This window comes from Scyliorhinus torazame, chromosome 11 (genome assembly GCF_047496885.1).
Source record: "Scyliorhinus torazame isolate Kashiwa2021f chromosome 11, sScyTor2.1, whole genome shotgun sequence".
NCBI classification, from domain to species: domain Eukaryota; kingdom Metazoa; phylum Chordata; class Chondrichthyes; order Carcharhiniformes; family Scyliorhinidae; genus Scyliorhinus; species Scyliorhinus torazame.
Window position 1 is genome coordinate 123,405,199 of NC_092717.1, and position 18,414 is coordinate 123,423,612.

Sequence of the window (18,414 nt, forward strand, 5' to 3'; positions counted from 1 at the left end):
GGTGAGAGAGCAGGGCGAGAAGATGAAGAAAGTGGAGGAGGCCGTGTCACGACACAGCGACCAGGTCACCTCGATGGGGGACGAGCTGCAGAGGGTGGTGCAGGTCAAGAGAGGACTCCGAGCAAAGCTCGAAGACTTGGAGAACCGCTCAAGGTGGCACAATTTGGGAATTGTGGGGTTGCCCGAAGGGACAGAGGGCCCAAGGTCAACACAATACTTCGCTAAGAAGTTGGCGGAGCTGATGGGGGAGGGTGAGAATCCCTCCCGGTACGAACTAGACCGAGCTCATCGGTCATTAAGGCCGAAGCCCAAAGTGAACGAACCGCCAAAAGCAGTAATTATCTGCTTCCATAAGTTCTGCATGAAGGAGAAGGTATTAAGCTGGGCGAAGCAGAAGCGTGAGGTGCTATGGGATGGATCTACCAGGACTTGACAGTGGAGTTGGCAAAAAGACGAACAGCGTTTGGGCGAGTGAAGGCATTGTACAAGAAGGGGGTGCGATTTGGTATGGTGTACACGGCAAAGCTGAGGGTAACGTATAACGCCAAAGACTTTTATTTTGAGACAGCGGAGGCGGCTGAGGCGTTCGTGAGGGCAGAAGGGGCTTGGGACAGGCGTGAGGAGCGGAACTGGAAGAGAGACTGGACTGTGAGCAGCTGGAAAATGTATAAATGCTACAACTTTCTTTTTACTGATGTGTATTGTAATTTACTTCTCTTTGCATTGTTACAGAGTTCAAGTTAATGGTGGGTTGATTGGCGTTCTGTGTTGCGACGGTTAAATCTTATGTTAGTGAATTGTATGGGTTGGATTGTTGATTTTGCTTTTTTTTCTTCCTCTGGGACTGGGTGGATGGGGACGATATATCTTGGCAGGGGGAGCCACCCGCGCCAGCTAACTAAAGACAGCTAGTGAATGGAGGTGAGGTGAGAGGAGGGCTGCGGACGTTGGAGCCTGGATAGCAGGCTTCAATGGGCCTACGAGGTGAGCGAGAGGGGGGGGAAGGGATGGATGCTGGAGATGTTTTTTCAGGGAGAAATGTAGGGGAGATTCTTGGGAGGGGGGGAAGGGGTTCGATGTTAACAATGGACAGGGGCGGGTCAGGCTTATGGGGCAGGGCCCGGTGGTATGATGATGGTGGATAAGAAAGGTGGGGGGGGGGGGGGGAAGAGACCCCCCCAGTAAGGATAGTCACGTGGAACGTGAGAGGGCTAGGAGGTCGGTCAAGAGGTCAAGGGTGCTTGCGCATCTTAAAATGTTTGAAAGCGGATGTGGCAATGCTGCAGGAGACTCACTGGAGGTGAAGGACCAGGTGAGACTTAAAAAGGGCTGGGTTCGTCAAGTGTTTCACTCTGGATTTGATGGAAGGGCTTGAGGGGTAGCGGTGCTGGTCAGCAAAAGGGTACGCTTCCAGATGGAGAAGGTGGTGGCAGATCAGGGGGGTAGATATGTGATTGTGACAGGGGTACTGGAGGGGAGATTAGTGGCGCTGTTAAGAGTATACGGTCCCAATTGGGACGATGTGGGATTCGCGAAGAAGGTGTTTGGGGCCATTCCCGACTTGGACACACACAAGCTGATTGTGGGGGGGTCTGGAACTTGGTGCAGGAGCCAAGATTGGACAGTTCACAGCCGTGCTCGCTGGTCCCATCGGGGGGGGGGGGGGGGGGGGGGACGAATGCGCGGCTGGGCTAATGGTGGAAATGGGAGGGGTGGACCCTTGGAGGTTCTTGCACCCAAGGGAACGGGAGTACTCATTTTTCTCAGCAGTCCATAAGGTATACTCACGGATCGACTTTTGTGTGGTGGGAAAGACTTTGCTGCTGGAGTCAAGGGGTCGGAATATTCGGCAATTGCAGTGTCAGATCCGCATTGGGTGGATATGGTACTGAAGAAGGGGGTAGAGACCCCCCCAGTAAGGATAGTCACGTGGAACGTGAGAGGGCTGGGAGGTCGGTCAAGAGGTCAAGGGTGCATGGGTTGGAATACCCGAGGCTAGGGGAGGGGGGCTGGGCTACATTAGAAGGAGCAATAGTGGAGCAGGAGATAAACTAGATGTGGGGCTTTTGGGGAACCAAGTGTTCTGTGAGAAAATTGAAAAGGTAATTAAGGAATATGTAGGTTTCAACTGTACAGGTGAGGAGTCGAAGGCAGTTGTCTGGGAGGCTCTAAAGGCGGTGGTGAGGGTTGAGGTAATTTTGTTTAAGGCCAGGGTGGACAAAGAGGAGAGGTTGGAGCGGCAGAGGGTAATAGATGAGATGTTGGAGGTAGATAGGAGTTATGCAGAAGATGGGGATCCAGCGAAGCTGGAAAAGAGGAAGGAACTACAGGCAAGCTTCGACCGCCTGTCCACCAGGAAGGCGGTGCGCCAATTGAATGAGCAAGGGCTGCAGTTTATGAACATGGAGATAAGGAGATAAGTATGTTAGCAGGTCAGCTCCAGAGGGAAGCAGCGGCAAGGGAAATTCTTCAGGTGAGGGATGGGGCAGGGAAGTTGGTGGTGGCTCCTGAGCTGATTAACAAGGTTTTTGAGGAGTTTTATGAGAGGTTGTACAGGTCAGAGCCATCCGGGGGAGACTGTGAGATGCAGGAATTTCTAGATGGGTTGGAATACCCGAGGCTAGGGGAGGGGGGCTGGGCTACATTAGAAGGAGCAATAGTGGAGCAGGAGATAAAAAATGCGATTAGGAGGATGCAGTCGGGGAAGGTGGCAGGGCCGGATGGGTTTCCAGTGGAATATTATAAAAAATTCAAGGATAAGTTGGCACCCCTGATGGTGGGGATGTTTGAAGAGGCGATAGGGAAGGGAGTGCTGTCACAAAACTTGGGGCAGGCATCGATTTCACTGTTGCTAAAAAAAGATAAGGATCCAACTGAGTGTGGGTAGTATTGGCCCATATCACTTCTGAATGTGGACGCAAAAGTATTGGCGAAGGTACTGGCGGGTAGGCTGGAGGAGTGCCTCCCGAAGGTGATAGGGGAGGATCAGACTGGGTTCGTGAGAGGGAGGCAGCTTTTTTCGAACATTAGGAGGGTTTTGAACGTCGTTATGGCACCGGAGGAAGGGAAGGAAACAGAGGTGGTTGTGGCATTGGACGCCGAGAAGACGTTTGACCGGGTAGAATACTGATGGCAGTTCTGGAACGGTTTGGGATTGGACCAAGATTTGTGAACTGGGTAAAGCTATTATAAGAAGCCGAAGGCGAGTGTCCGCACAAACAACATCAGCTCGAGATACTTTTCTCTCCACCGTGGGACGAGGCAGGGATGGCCTCTGCCTCCCTGCAGTTTGCATTTGCGATTGAGCCGTTGGCCATCGCATTAAGAAGTTCAGGAGCATGGAAGGGGGGGGGTAGGATAGAGCACAGGGTGTCCTTGTATGCTGACGACTTGCTGCTGTATGTCTCGGAACCGAGTGCGTCGATAGAAGGAATATTGGAGCAACTGCGAGTATTTGGGTCTTTCTCGGGGTACAAGCTGAACCTGGACAAGAGTGAGTATTTTGTGGTGTCTCGGCCGGGGGTGGGGGGGGGCTGCCATTCCGTAGGGCAGGGACTCATTTTAGGTATCTGGGGGTGCAGATTGCCCGGGAGTGGGGGAGGCTTCGCAGGTACAACATCACTAGTTTGGTGGGGAGAGTGAAAGCTGATCTGGCAAGGTGAGATGGTCTCCCTCTGTCATTGGCGGGTCGGGTACAGGCAGTTAAAATGAATATATTGCCGCGATTTCTGTTTATTTTTCAATGCCTACCGATTTTCCTGCCAAAGGGGGTCTGGTGTGAGGTGCTCCGGAGAGTAAATGCCTCCACCTCATGTGCGAGGTTGGGGCTGATACAGCTGAAGGTGGTATACAAGAGCGCACCTCACGAGGGCGAGGATGAGCCGATTCTTTGAAGGAGTAGAAGATGTGTGTGAGCCCCGCTAATCACGTTCATATGTTTTGGTCCTGTCCAAAGCTAGAGGAGTATTGGAAGGAGGTTTTTAGGGTAATTTCCAAGGTGGTGCATGTGAAACTGGACCCGGGTCCCCAGGAGGCCATATTCGGGGTGTCGGACCAGCCAGGATTGGAAACGGGTGCAGAGGCAGATATCGTAACCTTCGCCTCATTGATCGCCCGAAGGCAGATCCTGCTGGGGTGGAGAGCAGCCTCTCCACCCTGTGCCCTGGCGTGGCAGGAGGACCTGTTGGAATACTTGACCCGTGAACAGGTTAAGTTTGAACTGAGGGGAAGGACGGAGGTGTCCTTGGGCATTATTCATTATGCACTTTCAAGAACTGGATAACATCGAGTTGGGGGGGGAATGGATGGGAGGGTTGGGGCGAGGGGGGCTGTGTATATTAAGGGTGACTATGGGTAATCCCGGATTCCTTTTTGTCATTTGTTTATGTAAACATGTGGGCTGAGGGGGTTGGTGGGAGGATGGGATTGTTGTTATTGTTATGGGGATTGACATATCTGTTGCTTATTATTGTTTATTGTTGGTGGGTGTAAATTCGGGAGAAAATGTGAAAAAGAATAAAAATATATATTTTTTAAAAACTTGTATAGAATTTTTTTACCTCACACTTACAATACTGTGCACAGCTCAGGTCACCACATTAAGAAGGATACAGATGCACTGGAGAGGGTGCATAAAAATATTCAAAGCGACGATACCAGAAATGCAAGGTTAAACCTATCAAAAAAAAAAAAGGATGAACAGGCTGGGTCTCAGGAAAAGTGAAGACTGAATGGAGGTATTTAAACGTATTCAATGTTTAGACAGAGTAGACACCATGTTTCCACTTGTGAGGCAGTGCATAACCAGAGGCCATCAATGGGGGATAGCAAGGAATCCAATAGGGAATTCACAAGAACCTTTTGTACCCAGAAAGTGATAAGAATGCAGAACTCTTATCACATCAGTGGTTGAAGCAAATATTACAGGTACATTTAAGGGGATTGCTTATGAGGGGGAAGGGACTCAAAATTATGCTAATAGTGAAGAGAGGGAAAGACGGGAGGAAAGTGGAGGATAAAAGCTGCATGGACTGATTGGGCCAAATGGATAATGTCTGTGCTGCATGTTCCTGTCATCTATCTTTTAAAAGCTGTGTAATGTCTTATTTTATAATATTCCCAAATAATTGATGCATATAAAATAACAATGTTATGTTTTTTAGGAGACAGTTGTACAAGTAAAGTTGCACGAGGTAAGACGCATTTACAAAAGGCGGCATGGATTAAAACCTTTGGTGAGTAGCTAATGACATTAATTTGTGTCCATTTTGGAACAATTTACAAATGATGTACATAATTGAAATATTAAAATACTTTCAAAACACTTAATCTTTGTTCAGTGTTATATATTTTCCAATATCATCCATCGTACAATAAGATGACTGTTTTTAAAGTGAGGTGTTCACCTTAATTTCACCATAGAACTTTGGTAATTTACAGTGTGTGTTGTCATAGGTTCTCGCGGAGTTGTAACACCTTTTTGCTCACTCCTTTGTTTCTTCCTTTAGGGACTTGAGGTGTTTTGCACAGAAGATGATCTTTGTTCTGATATCTACTTGAAATTTTACAACTCCAAAGATCGTGATGAACTCTACTACTATATTGCAACTTTTTTAGGTTAGTTATTCACATCTATTTGAACTGATTTTCTATTTAATTATTGAACATCAAATGTCAATTCTAGGAGAAAAAAAATAACCCATCCTCTTTGCCCAATTCTGCTTGAAAACGACTATCCTTTTGAACTGAGGGAAGTGTTAGTAAACCTTGGAACTCAAACTTGTTTGCTTTGGTCTGGTGAAAGTGCTACAGGATGCTCTTTTACTTGTTGATATGTCTAAGGATTATTTTGACAGATTACAAGTTAATTCATTAAACCAATGCCAGCCTCTTACACACTGAATATATATTTTGACATTCTTTTTCAAAAGTAAAATCTTTTCATTAAAAAAACATTGTGAGTCACCATGCTGTCCTTTTTTGCCATCTGTTTATTTTGTGGGTGCAATGTTCAGGGTTAATCGGGGATTTGTGAAATCCTACAGTACAAATAAATTGAATTTATGCATGATAATGATTGCTGAAACACTCTGGGTTAATAAATAAAGATTTAGCTCCCCTATTCTCAATATTATTGTCATCAAACTTAACTTTTTGTTTCAGTCATTGTTTAACCAAGTTCTTATCAGCAATATATTTTAAAGGACTGAGTGATGACCTCTCTTCTCTACAGTGTATTTTATAGTCTATTAGATGTGAATTTGCATAACTTTAAAGCATTGCAAGAGCAATAAAAATTAGCTTTATTTACAATTTTGACCATGCCCCATGTCTTAACATTAATTTGGTGTCATACTTTCTTGTGGAGTGTCCTGAAAGTATCCTCAAACAGTTTAAATATTTTTAGCTGTCGTTCAGCCTCATAAAATTACACCTTGTTGCTCAGTTTGTCAATTTTTGTAGTTTTACCCAAGCCGCATTAGTATGGTTGAATTGAACTGTGAAAATGGTAAGAGCTGGGGTTCCCTGTTCCGCTAATTTGTAATCTCAGTGGAAATGCCAAAACAATTAAATCCTTTGTCAACAGAAGAAAGCATGTCACAGTTAAAAGTTTTTGTGCTTCTGTTTCTCCCGTCTCAGAATGGAGTTATAGAGAAGATGGAAATGCATGAATTCAGTTGTTTTGGTTTGATTTAACCTCTTAATTATCTACTCTCCCTACTGTTGTCTGTTCCTATCTACATCACCCTTCCTCTGTTGTGGTAAAAGATGCCGTATAATTGCAAACTATTTTGGGGGCTAATTTCGCACAATATGCCTGGACTTTACGGACCTCGGGGGTGGGTTGGCAATCAGGCTGGCCATGAAATTGGGCCTCATGCCATATGCACCTTTACTGGCGCCTACGTGCCTGCCTCAATTTTACCAACATTGGGGGGAGACGTTGGCAGTGTCATGTGAGAGTACCTTTAAGACATGGATGTTTAAGCAATGTACCTTTAAGAAAACAGTGATGTCAGAGAGTGGGTGGAGCTGGGCTTTAAGTCAGCCATTTTGCAGTTTAGTTTTGCAGTTTGAAAAGTGCTTGGGAGTGTCTGTGTTTGCGGTGAGCTGGATCTCTGCCATGAAAGACTATCTCTGGATCCTTTGGGTGATTTAAACTCATAACAGTAAAGCCTTTAACCTCATGTGATTCTGTTTAAAGGTGTTAAGTCTCTTGGAAGTTTGAAGGAACATGTTAAGGAATTATTTACTGTTGCAATACTTTCTGAGTTATCTTTGATGTAAGGGGTGTTAAGAGATCCAATGTTTATTTAAGATGTTAAGTTGAGTTCATGGAAGAAACATTGTTTTGTGTTTCATAGAACATAGAACGATACAGCGCAGTACAGGCCCTTCGGCCCACGATGTTGCACCGAAACAAAAGCCATCTAACCTACACTATGCCATTATCATCCATATGTTTATCCAATAAACTTTTAAATGCCCTCAATGTTGGCGAGTTCACTACTGTTGCAGGTAGGGCATTCCACGGCCTCACTACTCTTTGCGTAAAGAACCTACCTCTGACCTCTGTCCTATATCTATTACCCCTCAGTTTAAAGCTATGCCCCTCGTGCCAGCCATTTCGATCCGCGGGAGAAGGCTCTCACTGTCCACCCTATCTAACCCCCTGATCATTTTGTGTGCCTCTATTAAGTCTCCTCTTAACCTTCTTCTCTCCAACGAAAACAACCTCAAGTCCATCAGCCTTTCCTCATAAGATTTTCCCTCCATACCAGGCAACATCCTGGTAAATCTCCTCTGCACCCGCTCCAAAGCCTCCACGTCCTTCCTATAATGCGGTGACCAGAACTGTACGCAATACTCCAAATGCGGCCGTACCAGAGTTCTGTACAGCTGCAACATGACCTCCCGACTCCGGAACTCAATCCCTCTACCAATAAAGGCCAACACTCCATAGGCCTTCTTCACAACCCTATCAACCTGGGTGGCAACTTTCAGGGATCTATGTACATGGACACCTAGATCCCTCTGCTCATCCACACTTCCAAGAACTTTACCATTAGCCAAATATTCCGCATTCCTGTTATTCCTTCCAAAGTGAATCACCTCACACTTCTCTACATTAAACTCCATTTGCCACCTCTCAGCCCAGCTCTGCAGCTTATCTATATCCCTCTGTAACCTGCTACATCCTTCCACACTGTTGACAACACCACCGACTTTAGTATCGTCTGCAAATTTACTCACCCACCCTTCTGCGCCCTCCTCTAGGTCATTGATAGAAATGACAAACAGCAACGGCCCCAGAACAGATCCTTTTGGTACGCCACTTGTAACTAAACTCCATTCTGAACATTTCCCATCAACCACCACCCTCTGTCCTCTTTCAGCTAGCCAATTTCTGATCCACATCTCTAAATCTCCCTCAATCCCCAGCCTCCGTATTTTCTGCAATAGCCTACCGTGGGGAACCTTATCAAACGCTTTGCTGAAATCCATATACACCACATCAACTGCTCTACCCTCGTCTACCTGTTCAGTCACCTTCTCAAAGAACTCGATAAGGTTTGTGAGGCATGACCTACCCTTCACAAAGCCATGCTGACTATCCCTGATCATATTATTCCTATCTAGATGATTGTAAATCTTGTCTCTTATAATCCCCTCCAAGACTTTACCCACTACAGACGTGAGGCTCACTGGTCTATAGTTGTCGGGGTTGTCTCTGCTCCCCTTTTTGAACAAAGGGACCACATTTGCTGTCCTCCAGTCCTCTGGCACTATTCCTGTAGCCAATGATGACATAAAAATCAAAGCCAAAGGCCCAGCAATCTCTTCCCTGGCCTCCCAGAGAATCCTAGGATGAATCCCATCAGGTCCCGGGGACTTATCTATTTTAAGCCTGTCCAGAATTGCCAACACCTCTTCCCTACGTACCTCAATGCCATCTATTCTATTAGCCTGGGGCTCAGCATTCTCCTCCATGACATTATCTTTTTCCTGAGTGAATACTGACGAAGAATATTCATTTAGTCTCTCGCCTATCTCTTCAGACTCCACACACAATTTCCCATCCCTGTCCTTGACTGGTCCTACTCTTTCCCTAGTCATTCGCTTATTCCTGACATACCTATAGAAAGCTTTTGGGTTTTCCTTGATCCTTCCTGCCAAATACTTCTCATGTCCCCTCCTTGCTCATCTTAGCTCTCTCTTTAGATCCTTCCTCGCTACCTTGTAACTATCCATCGCCCCAACTGAAACTTCACACCTCATCTTCACATAGGCCTCCTTCTTCCTCTTAACAAGAGATTCCACTTCCTTGGTAAACCACGGTTCCCTCGCTCGACACCTTCCTCCCTGCCTGACCGGTACATACTTATCAAGAACACGCAGTAGCTGATCCTTGAACAAGCCCCACTTATCCAGTGTGCCCAACACTTGCAGCCTACTTCTCCACCTTATCCCCCCCAAGTCACGTCTAATGGCATCATAATTGCCCTTCCCCCAGCTATAACTCTTGCCCTGCGGTGTATACTTATCCCTTTCCATCATTAACGTAAACGTCACCGAATTGTGGTCACTGTCCCCAAAGTGCTCTCCTACCTCCAAATCCAACACCTGGCCTGGTTCATTACCCAAAACCAAATCCAACGTGGCCTCGCCTCTTGTTGGCCTGTCAACATATTGTTTCAGGAAACCCTCCTGCACACGCTGTACAAAAAACGACCCATCTATTGTACTCGAACTATATCTTTTCCAGTCAATATTTGGAAAAAACATGGTCAAGTATTTGGCCTTTGACTTCTTGGATCAAGGATTAGAAATTCAACTCCCTTTTTATCCCATATCAAGCTTAAAATTAGAGGAATTTTCTAACTCTTAACTAACTTCAGGAATATTATTCCCCAAATGCATTGTAGTTAGTTTCTTTCGCAGTGCAAGATTAGCTGCTTTTTCATATCACAGCAATACTTCATACAGACTTGGTTTGTCAAACAACAGTGCTGCTGACAAATAGGAAGAAACAGACACCAATTACCCAACACAATAACTTGAAGCCAAAGGTCCAGCAATCTCTTTCCTGGCTTCCCAGAGAATCCTAGGATAAATCCCATCAGGTCCCGGGGACTTATCTATTTTCAGCCTGTCCAGAATTGCCAACACCTCTTCCCTACGTACCTCAATGCCATCTATTCTAATAGCCTGGGTCTCAGCATTCTCCTCCACAACATTATCTTTTTCCAGAGTGAATACTGACGAAGAATATTCATTTAGTATCTCTCCTATATCTTCAGACTCCACGCACAACTACCCATCCCTGTCCTTGACTGGTCCTACTCTTACCCTAGTCATTCGCTTATTCCTGACATACCTATAGAAAGCTTTTGTTTCAAAACCCACGTGTCCATAATTGTAATCCCACACCTAGGGGACAAGCCGTGTGCTTGGAAAAGCAACAAATACATTAAAGGGATAGGTTGGTTGAACTCCATGATACATTTTGGGGTTCTGAAAATGCCTCCCCCATAACAATTGGGGACTCGTCCGGGATAAAAGTATCTATTGCATTGGCTTTTGTGAACTTAAAGACAGTGAAGGATTGTTGCTGTTCCGGTGTGGTACTTTAGTTCAAGTGGGGAGAGTGTTGTGAAGAATGGCTCTTTCAGAGGCTCAGAAGTTTTTTGGGGTGGAGAATGTCACACGTCGTACTTTACGGACAGATACGAAAAGCAGACTGTTAGATTTGGCAAGAACATTGCAGTTAATATTACCTAACAAAATGCGAAAAGATGAGGTAATTATGGCGATGGTTAAGCATTTAAAGTTGTCTGAGATAGAGTTTGACTCATTGGAAATGGCAAAAAAATTCAGATGCAAATTAAACAAATGGAACATGAGAAAGAATTAAAGCGGCTTGAATATGAGAGTGAGAGAGAGGAAAAAGAAAGAAAGAGAGAGAAAAGAAAAGGAGAAGAAAGGAGAAAAGAAAGAATAGCCCTAGCAGAAGAAAAAGAAAGGGAGATACAGATCAGGGAAAAAGAGAAAGAGAGGGAGTTTGAACTTAAGAAAATGGCCATGAAACATGACAATCAATTAAAATTGGCAGACGTAAAGGGAAACGTACAGTTTGAGGATAGTGAGAAAGAGCGTCATAGTCGAAGGCTTGGTGGGAATCGATTTAAATATGTCCAAGCATTGCCGAGGTTTGATGAGAAGGAAGTGGAAGCCTTTTTCATTTCATTTGTGAAGGTAGCTAAAGAAATGAAATGGCCACAGGCCATGTGGGTGTTACTGATTCAAACAAAGCTGGTAGGCAGAGCTAGTGAAGTGTTTGCATCACTACCGGAGGAGGTATCTGGAACATATGAGGAGGTGAAGAAATCCATCTGAAGTGCATATGAGCTAGTGCCTGAAGCTTACAGACAAAGGTTTAGAAATTTAAGGAAAGAATTTGGTCAAACATACATGGAGTTTGAAAGGCTCAAACAGAGTAATTTTGATAGGTTGATAAGGGCTTTGAAAATAGACCAAACGTATGAAGCTCTCAGAGAAATTATACTTTTGGAGTAGTTTAAAAATTCAATTCCTGATGTAGTGAGAACTCATGTGGAAGAACAGAAGGTTAAAACTGCGAGATTAGCAACGGAAATGGCAGATGCTTATGAATTAGTTCATAAATCAAAGATTAGTTTCCGACATCAGTTTCAGCCGGTGAGGGATAGAAACTGGGGACATGAGAAATACTCAAGTGGTAAAGGTAAAGGTGATCTGATGGGAGACAATAAAGAGAGTGTACCTCAGATTAAAAAAGAAATCCAGAAGGGTGGAAAAGAAATGAAAAGTTTCAGATGTTTTCATTGTAATAAACTAAGCCATGTAAAGTCACAGTGTTGGTGGTTGAAGAAAAGCACTGGGAAGGCTGATGTGGTAAAACAGGATAAGACAGTGGGGTTTGTTAGAGTGGTAAAGGAAAGCCCAAGGGAAGCGAAGGAGGTGCAAACGATTGTACAGCCTGTTCAAGAAGTAATTGTTAAGAAGGTGCCAGAAGCCTTTAAAGAATTGACTTGTGTGGGTAAAGTTTACTCATGTGTATCAGGAGGAGCAGGTAAAGAAGTCACAATTTTAAGAGATACAGGGCTAGTCAATCTTTAATGGTAAGAGATGAGGGATTATGTAGTTTGGGAAGAATGTTGCCAGAAAAGGTGGTGATATGTGGAATTCAGGGTGAGAGGAGTAGCGTTCCATTATATAAGGCAAGGTTGGAAAGTCCAGTGAAGTGTGGTGAAGTGGTAGTAGGAGTAATAGATAAACTATCTTGTCCAGGAATACAGTTTATCTTGGGTAATGATATAGCTGGATCGCAGGTAGGAGTGATGCCTACTGTGGTGGATAAGCCAGTGGAAAATCAGACAACTGAAGGGTTGAAGGATGACGTTAAGACAAGAGGAGAAATCAAAGGGTGAAGATGAAGTTGAAATGCAATTATCAGAAACGATTTTTGATCAGTTGGTTGAAAAAGAACAAGTACAGGTGGAGGATGAAGCGGATATGTTTAGTTCAGGAACATTGGTGGAGTTACAACAGAAAGATATAAAAATAAAACGGATATATCAGAAAGCATATACGGAAGAGGAATCTGAGAGTATACCAGAGTGTTATTACCGTAAAATGATGTCTTGATGAGAAAATGGAGACCTGTACATATGCAGGCGGATGAAAAGTGGGCAGAAGTTCATCAAGTAGTATTGCCGGTAGGGTATAGAAAGGAGGTGTCGTGAGTTGCACATGAGGTACCAGTGGGAGGTCATTTGGGAATAAGGAAAACTCAAGCTAAAATCCAGAAACATTTTTATTGGCCTGGACTACATCAAGATGTAGTTAAATTTTGTCAATCATGTCACACATGTCAAGTGATAGGGAAACCTCAAGCAATGATAAAACCAGCGCCCTTGATACCCATTCCAGCATTTGAGGAACCTTTAACAACAGTACTAATCGATTGTGTAGGACCGCTTCCTAAAACAAAAAGTGGGAATCAATATCTTTTGACTATAATGGATGTGTCTACTAGGTTTCCAGAGGCCATTCCAGTAAGTAATATTACAGCTAAAAGGATTGTGGAGGAGTTACTTAAATTCTTTACTTGATATGGACTCCCCACAGAAATTCAATCGGATCAAGGAACGAATTTTACTTCAAAGTTATTCAAAGAAGTTATGGATAGCTTAGGAATAAAACAATTTAAATCAACTGCGTACCATCCAGAATCGTAGGGAGCGTTAGAAAGGTGGCATCAGACATTAAATACAATGTTGAGGGCGTATTGTCAAGATTATCCAGAAGATTGGGATAAAGGAATCCCATTTGTATTGTTTGCAATTAGGGATGCACCTAATGAGTCTACCAAATTTAGTCCTTTTGAACTAGTTTTTGATCATGAGGTAAGAGGACCACTTAAATTGATTAAGGAAAAATTGGTGGGTGAGAAATCGGAAATTACACTATTGGATTACGTGTCAAATTTTAGGGAACGATTAAATAGAGCAGGTGAATTGGCTAGACAACATTTGAAAGTTGCACAAAATGTGATGAAATGGGTAGCGGACAAGAAATCCAAAGTTCGTAGTTTTGCCAGTGGGGATAAAGTTTTAGTGTTGTTACCAGTAGTAGGGGAGCCTTTAAAAGCTAGGTTTTGTGGACTGTATCAGATTGAAAGGAAATTAAGTGAGGTGAATTATGTGGGAAAAACACCAGATAGAAGGAAGACTCACCGAATGTGTCATGTAAATATGCTTAAAAGGTACTTTGAAAGGGAAGGAGAGGAAAAGGAGGAGGTTTTAATGATTCTAACTCAAAGTGACAAACCAAATCCAGATTACTGTGAATTTGACATACCTCAAATTAAATTGTAAAATGAGGATGTTCTTAAAAATTGGGATGAATTGTTAAGTTACCTTCCAGAGGAAAAACAAGCTGACCTGAAAGAGTTATTGATATCACATGGGCAAGTTTGGAGAGATAAATTGGGAAGTACTAAAATGGCTATACATGATGTAGATGTTGGAAATGCTGTTCCTATCAAACAAGATCCATGTAGACTTAATCCTTTAAAATTGGCACAGGTTAACAGAGAGATTGAGAGTATGCTGAAGAATGGCATAATTGAAGTGGATTTCAGCCAATGGAGCTCACCCATAGTGATGGTACCTAAACCAGACGGTACCCAACGGTTGGGTGTGGACTGAATACAATTACAAGAACGGACTCTTACCCTATCCCACGTTTGGAGGAATGCATTGAGAAAGTGGGACAATCCGCTTTTATTTCCAAGTTGGATTTACTGAAAGGTTACTGGCAAGTACCTTTATCTGAAAGGGCGAAGGGGATTTCAGCTTTTGTGATTCCAGATGGTATATACCAATTCAAAGTTATGCCATTTGGAATGCCCCAGCAACATTTCAACGTTTAACTAATACAGTCGTTTCAGGATTACCCAATTGTGCGGTATACATCGACGATCTGGTAGTTTTCAGCCAGACATGGAAAGAACATTTAAAACATCTGAGGGAGTTATTCGATCGACTTCAGGAGGCGGGTTTGGTGATAAACCTAGCCAAAAGTGAATTTGGAAAAGCCCACGTCACTTTCCTTGGCCATACAATCGGACAGGGTCAACTGGTCCCACGGGATGGGAAAATGAAAGTTATTGGGGAGTTTCCGATACCCTCGACACGACGGGAAATAATGCGATTTCTTGGTCTGAGTGGATTTTACCGGAAATTTGTACCAAATTTTGGCAGTGTGGTCGCTCCACTGACGGACTTGCTCAAGAAGCGTAACAAATTCCAGTGGACAGCGGAGTGTCAACAGGCAGAGATCCAGTCCTGAAGGCTGTGTGAACCACTGCTCCTGTGTTAGTCATCCCAAATTATACCAATCCCTTCAAAGTGGCTGTTGATGCGAGCGATGTGGGTATAGGTGCGGTGCTTCTACAAGACGACGACAAAGGGCTAGAGCGGCCTATTGGTTATTTTTCAAAGAAATTGAATTCTCACCAGAAAAAGTATTCGACGCTTCAGAAGGCGACTTTGAGTTTGGTGCTGGCTTTGCAACATTTTCACATTTATGTGACCAGCAATTCATCTGACACCACTGATCATAATCCTTTGATGTTTTTGGAGCGATTCCAGAATAACAATGCAAGGCTGTTTCGTTGGAGTTTGTTGTTACAGCCATTTCATTTAAAAATAGTACATGTGGCAGGATGGGAAAATGTGATAGCCGATGCTTTGTCACGAATGTGATCAATTGAGAAGGTTTTCGGTTGGAGGAAGAAGAGCAAAGAAAAATGGACTATATTATTATGCCTGTTTGAGTGTGTTGTTTTCTTTAAATGAAAATGTATATTTACTGTGTGCATTTCTTAGTGGATGGTGCAAAAGTGAAAAATGAAACCATCTTGAAGTTGATTGCTTTTTTTTTCTTGGGGGGAGGTGTCATGTGAGAGTACCTTTAAGACATGGATATTTAAGCAATGTACCTTTAAGAATTCAGTGATGTCAGAGAGTGGGTGGAGCTGGGCTTTAGGTCAGCCATTTTGCAGTTTAGTTTTGCAGTTTGAAAAGAGCTTGGGAGCATCTGTGTTTGCAGTGAGCTGGATCTTTGCCATGAAAGACTATCTCTGGATCATTTGGGTGATTTAAACTCATAATCGTAAAGCCTTTAACCTGATGTGATTCTGTTTAAAGGTGTTAAGTCTCTTGGAAGTTTGAAGGAACATTTTAAGGAATTATTTACTGTTGCAATATTTTCTGAGTTATCTTTGAAGTAAGGGGTGTTAAGAGATCCAATGTTTATTTCCGATGTTAAGTTCAGTTCACGGAATAGACATTGTTTTGTGTTTAAAAACCCACGTGTCGCAGGAGCAGCAGGAGGTTATCCAGCGCTGCTTCAGGGAGCTTAAAGCGGACCTGCTGGAACCAATGAAGGCTTCTATTGATAAGCTGCTGGAGACCCAGACGGCCCAGGGGGTCACGAGGCCCGACAAAAGATCTCCGATAACGAGGACGAGATCTTGGGCATAGCGGTAAAGGTGGAGGCTCACGAGGTGCTCCATATGAAATGGCAGGAACGGTTCGAGGAGATGGAGAATCGGTCGAGGCGGAAGAATCTGCGGATTCTGGGCCTCCCGGGGGGGCTGGAGGGGCCGGACGTAGGGGCCTATGTGGTCACCATGTTAAACTCGCTGATGGGAGCGGGGTCCTTCCAGGGGCCCCTGGAGCTGGAAGGGGCCTATAGAGTGCTGGCGAGGAGGCCCAGGCTAACGAGCCGCCGCGGGCGGTGCTGGTGCGGTTTCATCGGTTCGCTGATCGGGAGTGCGTGCTGAGGTGGAGCAAGAAAGAGAGGAGCAGCAGGTGGGAGAACGCGGAGGTTCGAATATATCAGGACTGGAGCGGGGAGGTGGCGAAGACGAGGGCCGGGTACAACCGGGCGAAGGCGGTGCTGCACAGGAAGGGGGTGAAGTTTGGCATGCTGCAGCCGGCACGACTGTGGGTCACCTACAAGGACCGGCACCTTTATTTTGAGTCCCCGGAGGAGGCCGAGAAGCTGGACACAAACTGAGGGTCGGGATGGGTGGTCGGGTATTGCTGTTGGTGTGTTATATTTTGAGGGGGGGTTCTTTGCTCTTGTTTCTTTTTGATTCGGTGTGGGTGGTTAGTGTGGGTTGGGCACTGTTTTGGTTAGGTCTGTCGGGTGGGCTCTTAGAGGGGGGCAAGTAAATGGAGTAGGGGTAGATGGCCGGTAGGGGGGGGATGGGGCCCTGCGGGGGAGGGGGAGGTCCGAGTTGGAGGTGAGGGGACTGGGCCTGTAAAAGGAGCTGCGTCAGAGGTGGCGGGGCCAGTCAGGTGGAAAACGCAGGCTTTTTCCTGCGCTGAAGGCTGGAGGGGGCGGGGTTGTTTCCCACGCTTGGGATCGACGTGGGAGGCGGAGAGCCTACTGATGGGTAATGGAGGAGGAGGGGATTTCCCACAATGGGAGGAGTCGAAGGAGAGGCGGGAGTGGCCGGGGTCAGCAGGGGTTGGGACGGGGGTCTGCCGCCGCGGGGTACGGTCGGGCGTGGGGTGAGGGCGCGTGGCTGGCCGAGGAGGGGTTATGGCTAGTCGGCGGGGGAGGGGACGGGTAGCCCCCGATCCAGCTGATAACCTGGAACGTAAGGGGACTGAACGGGCCAGTCAAGCGGGCCAGGGTGTTCGCGCACCTGAAGGGGCTGAAGGCGGATGTGGTTACGCTCCAGGAGACACACCTGAAGGTGGCAGACCAGGTAAGATTGAGGAAGGGGTGGGTAGGTCAGGTGTTACATTCGGGGCTGGGTGCCAAAAATCCGGGGGTGGGGGGGGGCGATCTTGGTGGGAAAGTGGGTGTCGTTCAAGACGTCGAGCATTGTGACAGACAATGGCGGCAGGTATGTAATGGTAAGTGGTAAGCTGCAAGGGGAGAGGGTGGTGCTGGTCAAAGTGTACGCCCCGAACTGGGACGATGCGGGTTTTATGCGGCGCATGTTGGGTTGGATCCCGGACTTGGAAGTGGGGGGGCCTGATAATGGGGAGGGGACTTTAACACGGTGTTGGATCCGGCACTGGATCGCTCCAGGTCTAGGACGGGTAGGAAGCCAGCGGCGGCTAAAGTGCTGAGGGGGGTTTATGGACCAGGTGGGAGTGGTGGACCCTTGGAGATTTGCAAGGCCAGGGGCGAGGGAATTTTCATTCTTCTCGCACGTTCATAAGGCCTATTCCCGGATCAACTTTTTTATTATGAGCAGGGCGCTGATTGCGAGAGTAGAGGATACCGAGTACTCGGCGATAGCCATTTCGGATCACGCCCCGCATTGGGTAGACAAGAGCTGGGGGAGGTGAGGGACCAGCGCCCGTTGTGGCGCTTGGAGGTGGGGGTGTTGGCGGACGAGGAGGTGAGTGAGCGGGTCCGAGGAAGCATAGAGAGATACCTGGAGGCCAACGATAACGGGGAGGTCCGAGTGGGAATGGTCTGGGAGGTGCTGAAGGCGGTGGTTATCATAGAATTTACAGTGCAGAAGGAGGCCATTTCGGCCCATCAAGTCTGCACCGGCTCTTGGAAAGAGCACCCTACCCAAGGTCATCACCCCCACCCTATCCCCACCCAACACTAAGGGCAATTTTGGACACTAAGGGCAATTTATCATGGCCAATCCACCTAACCCGCACATCTTTGGACTGTGGGAGGAAACCGGAGCACCCGGAGGAAACCCACGCACACACGGGGAGGATGGGTTAGGGGAGAGCTGATCTCCATTAGGACCCACAAGGAGAGGAGAGGAAGAGGCTGGTGGGGGAGATGCTGAGGGTAGACAGGAGGTACGCGGAGGTGCCG

General features: G+C 45.9%; 1 protein-coding gene across 1 annotated transcript in view; it reads left to right on the forward strand.

Annotated features, from left to right (window-relative positions):
* nsmaf (neutral sphingomyelinase (N-SMase) activation associated factor) overlaps nt 1-18,414 on the forward strand; it is a 131,166-nt gene that overhangs the window by 32,609 nt on the left and 80,143 nt on the right. The window contains exons 11-12 of the mRNA XM_072467725.1: nt 5,163-5,234; nt 5,508-5,616. Coding sequence (XP_072323826.1) covers nt 5,163-5,234; nt 5,508-5,616 — 181 coding nt within the window. The remainder of the gene's footprint in view (nt 1-5,162; nt 5,235-5,507; nt 5,617-18,414) is intronic.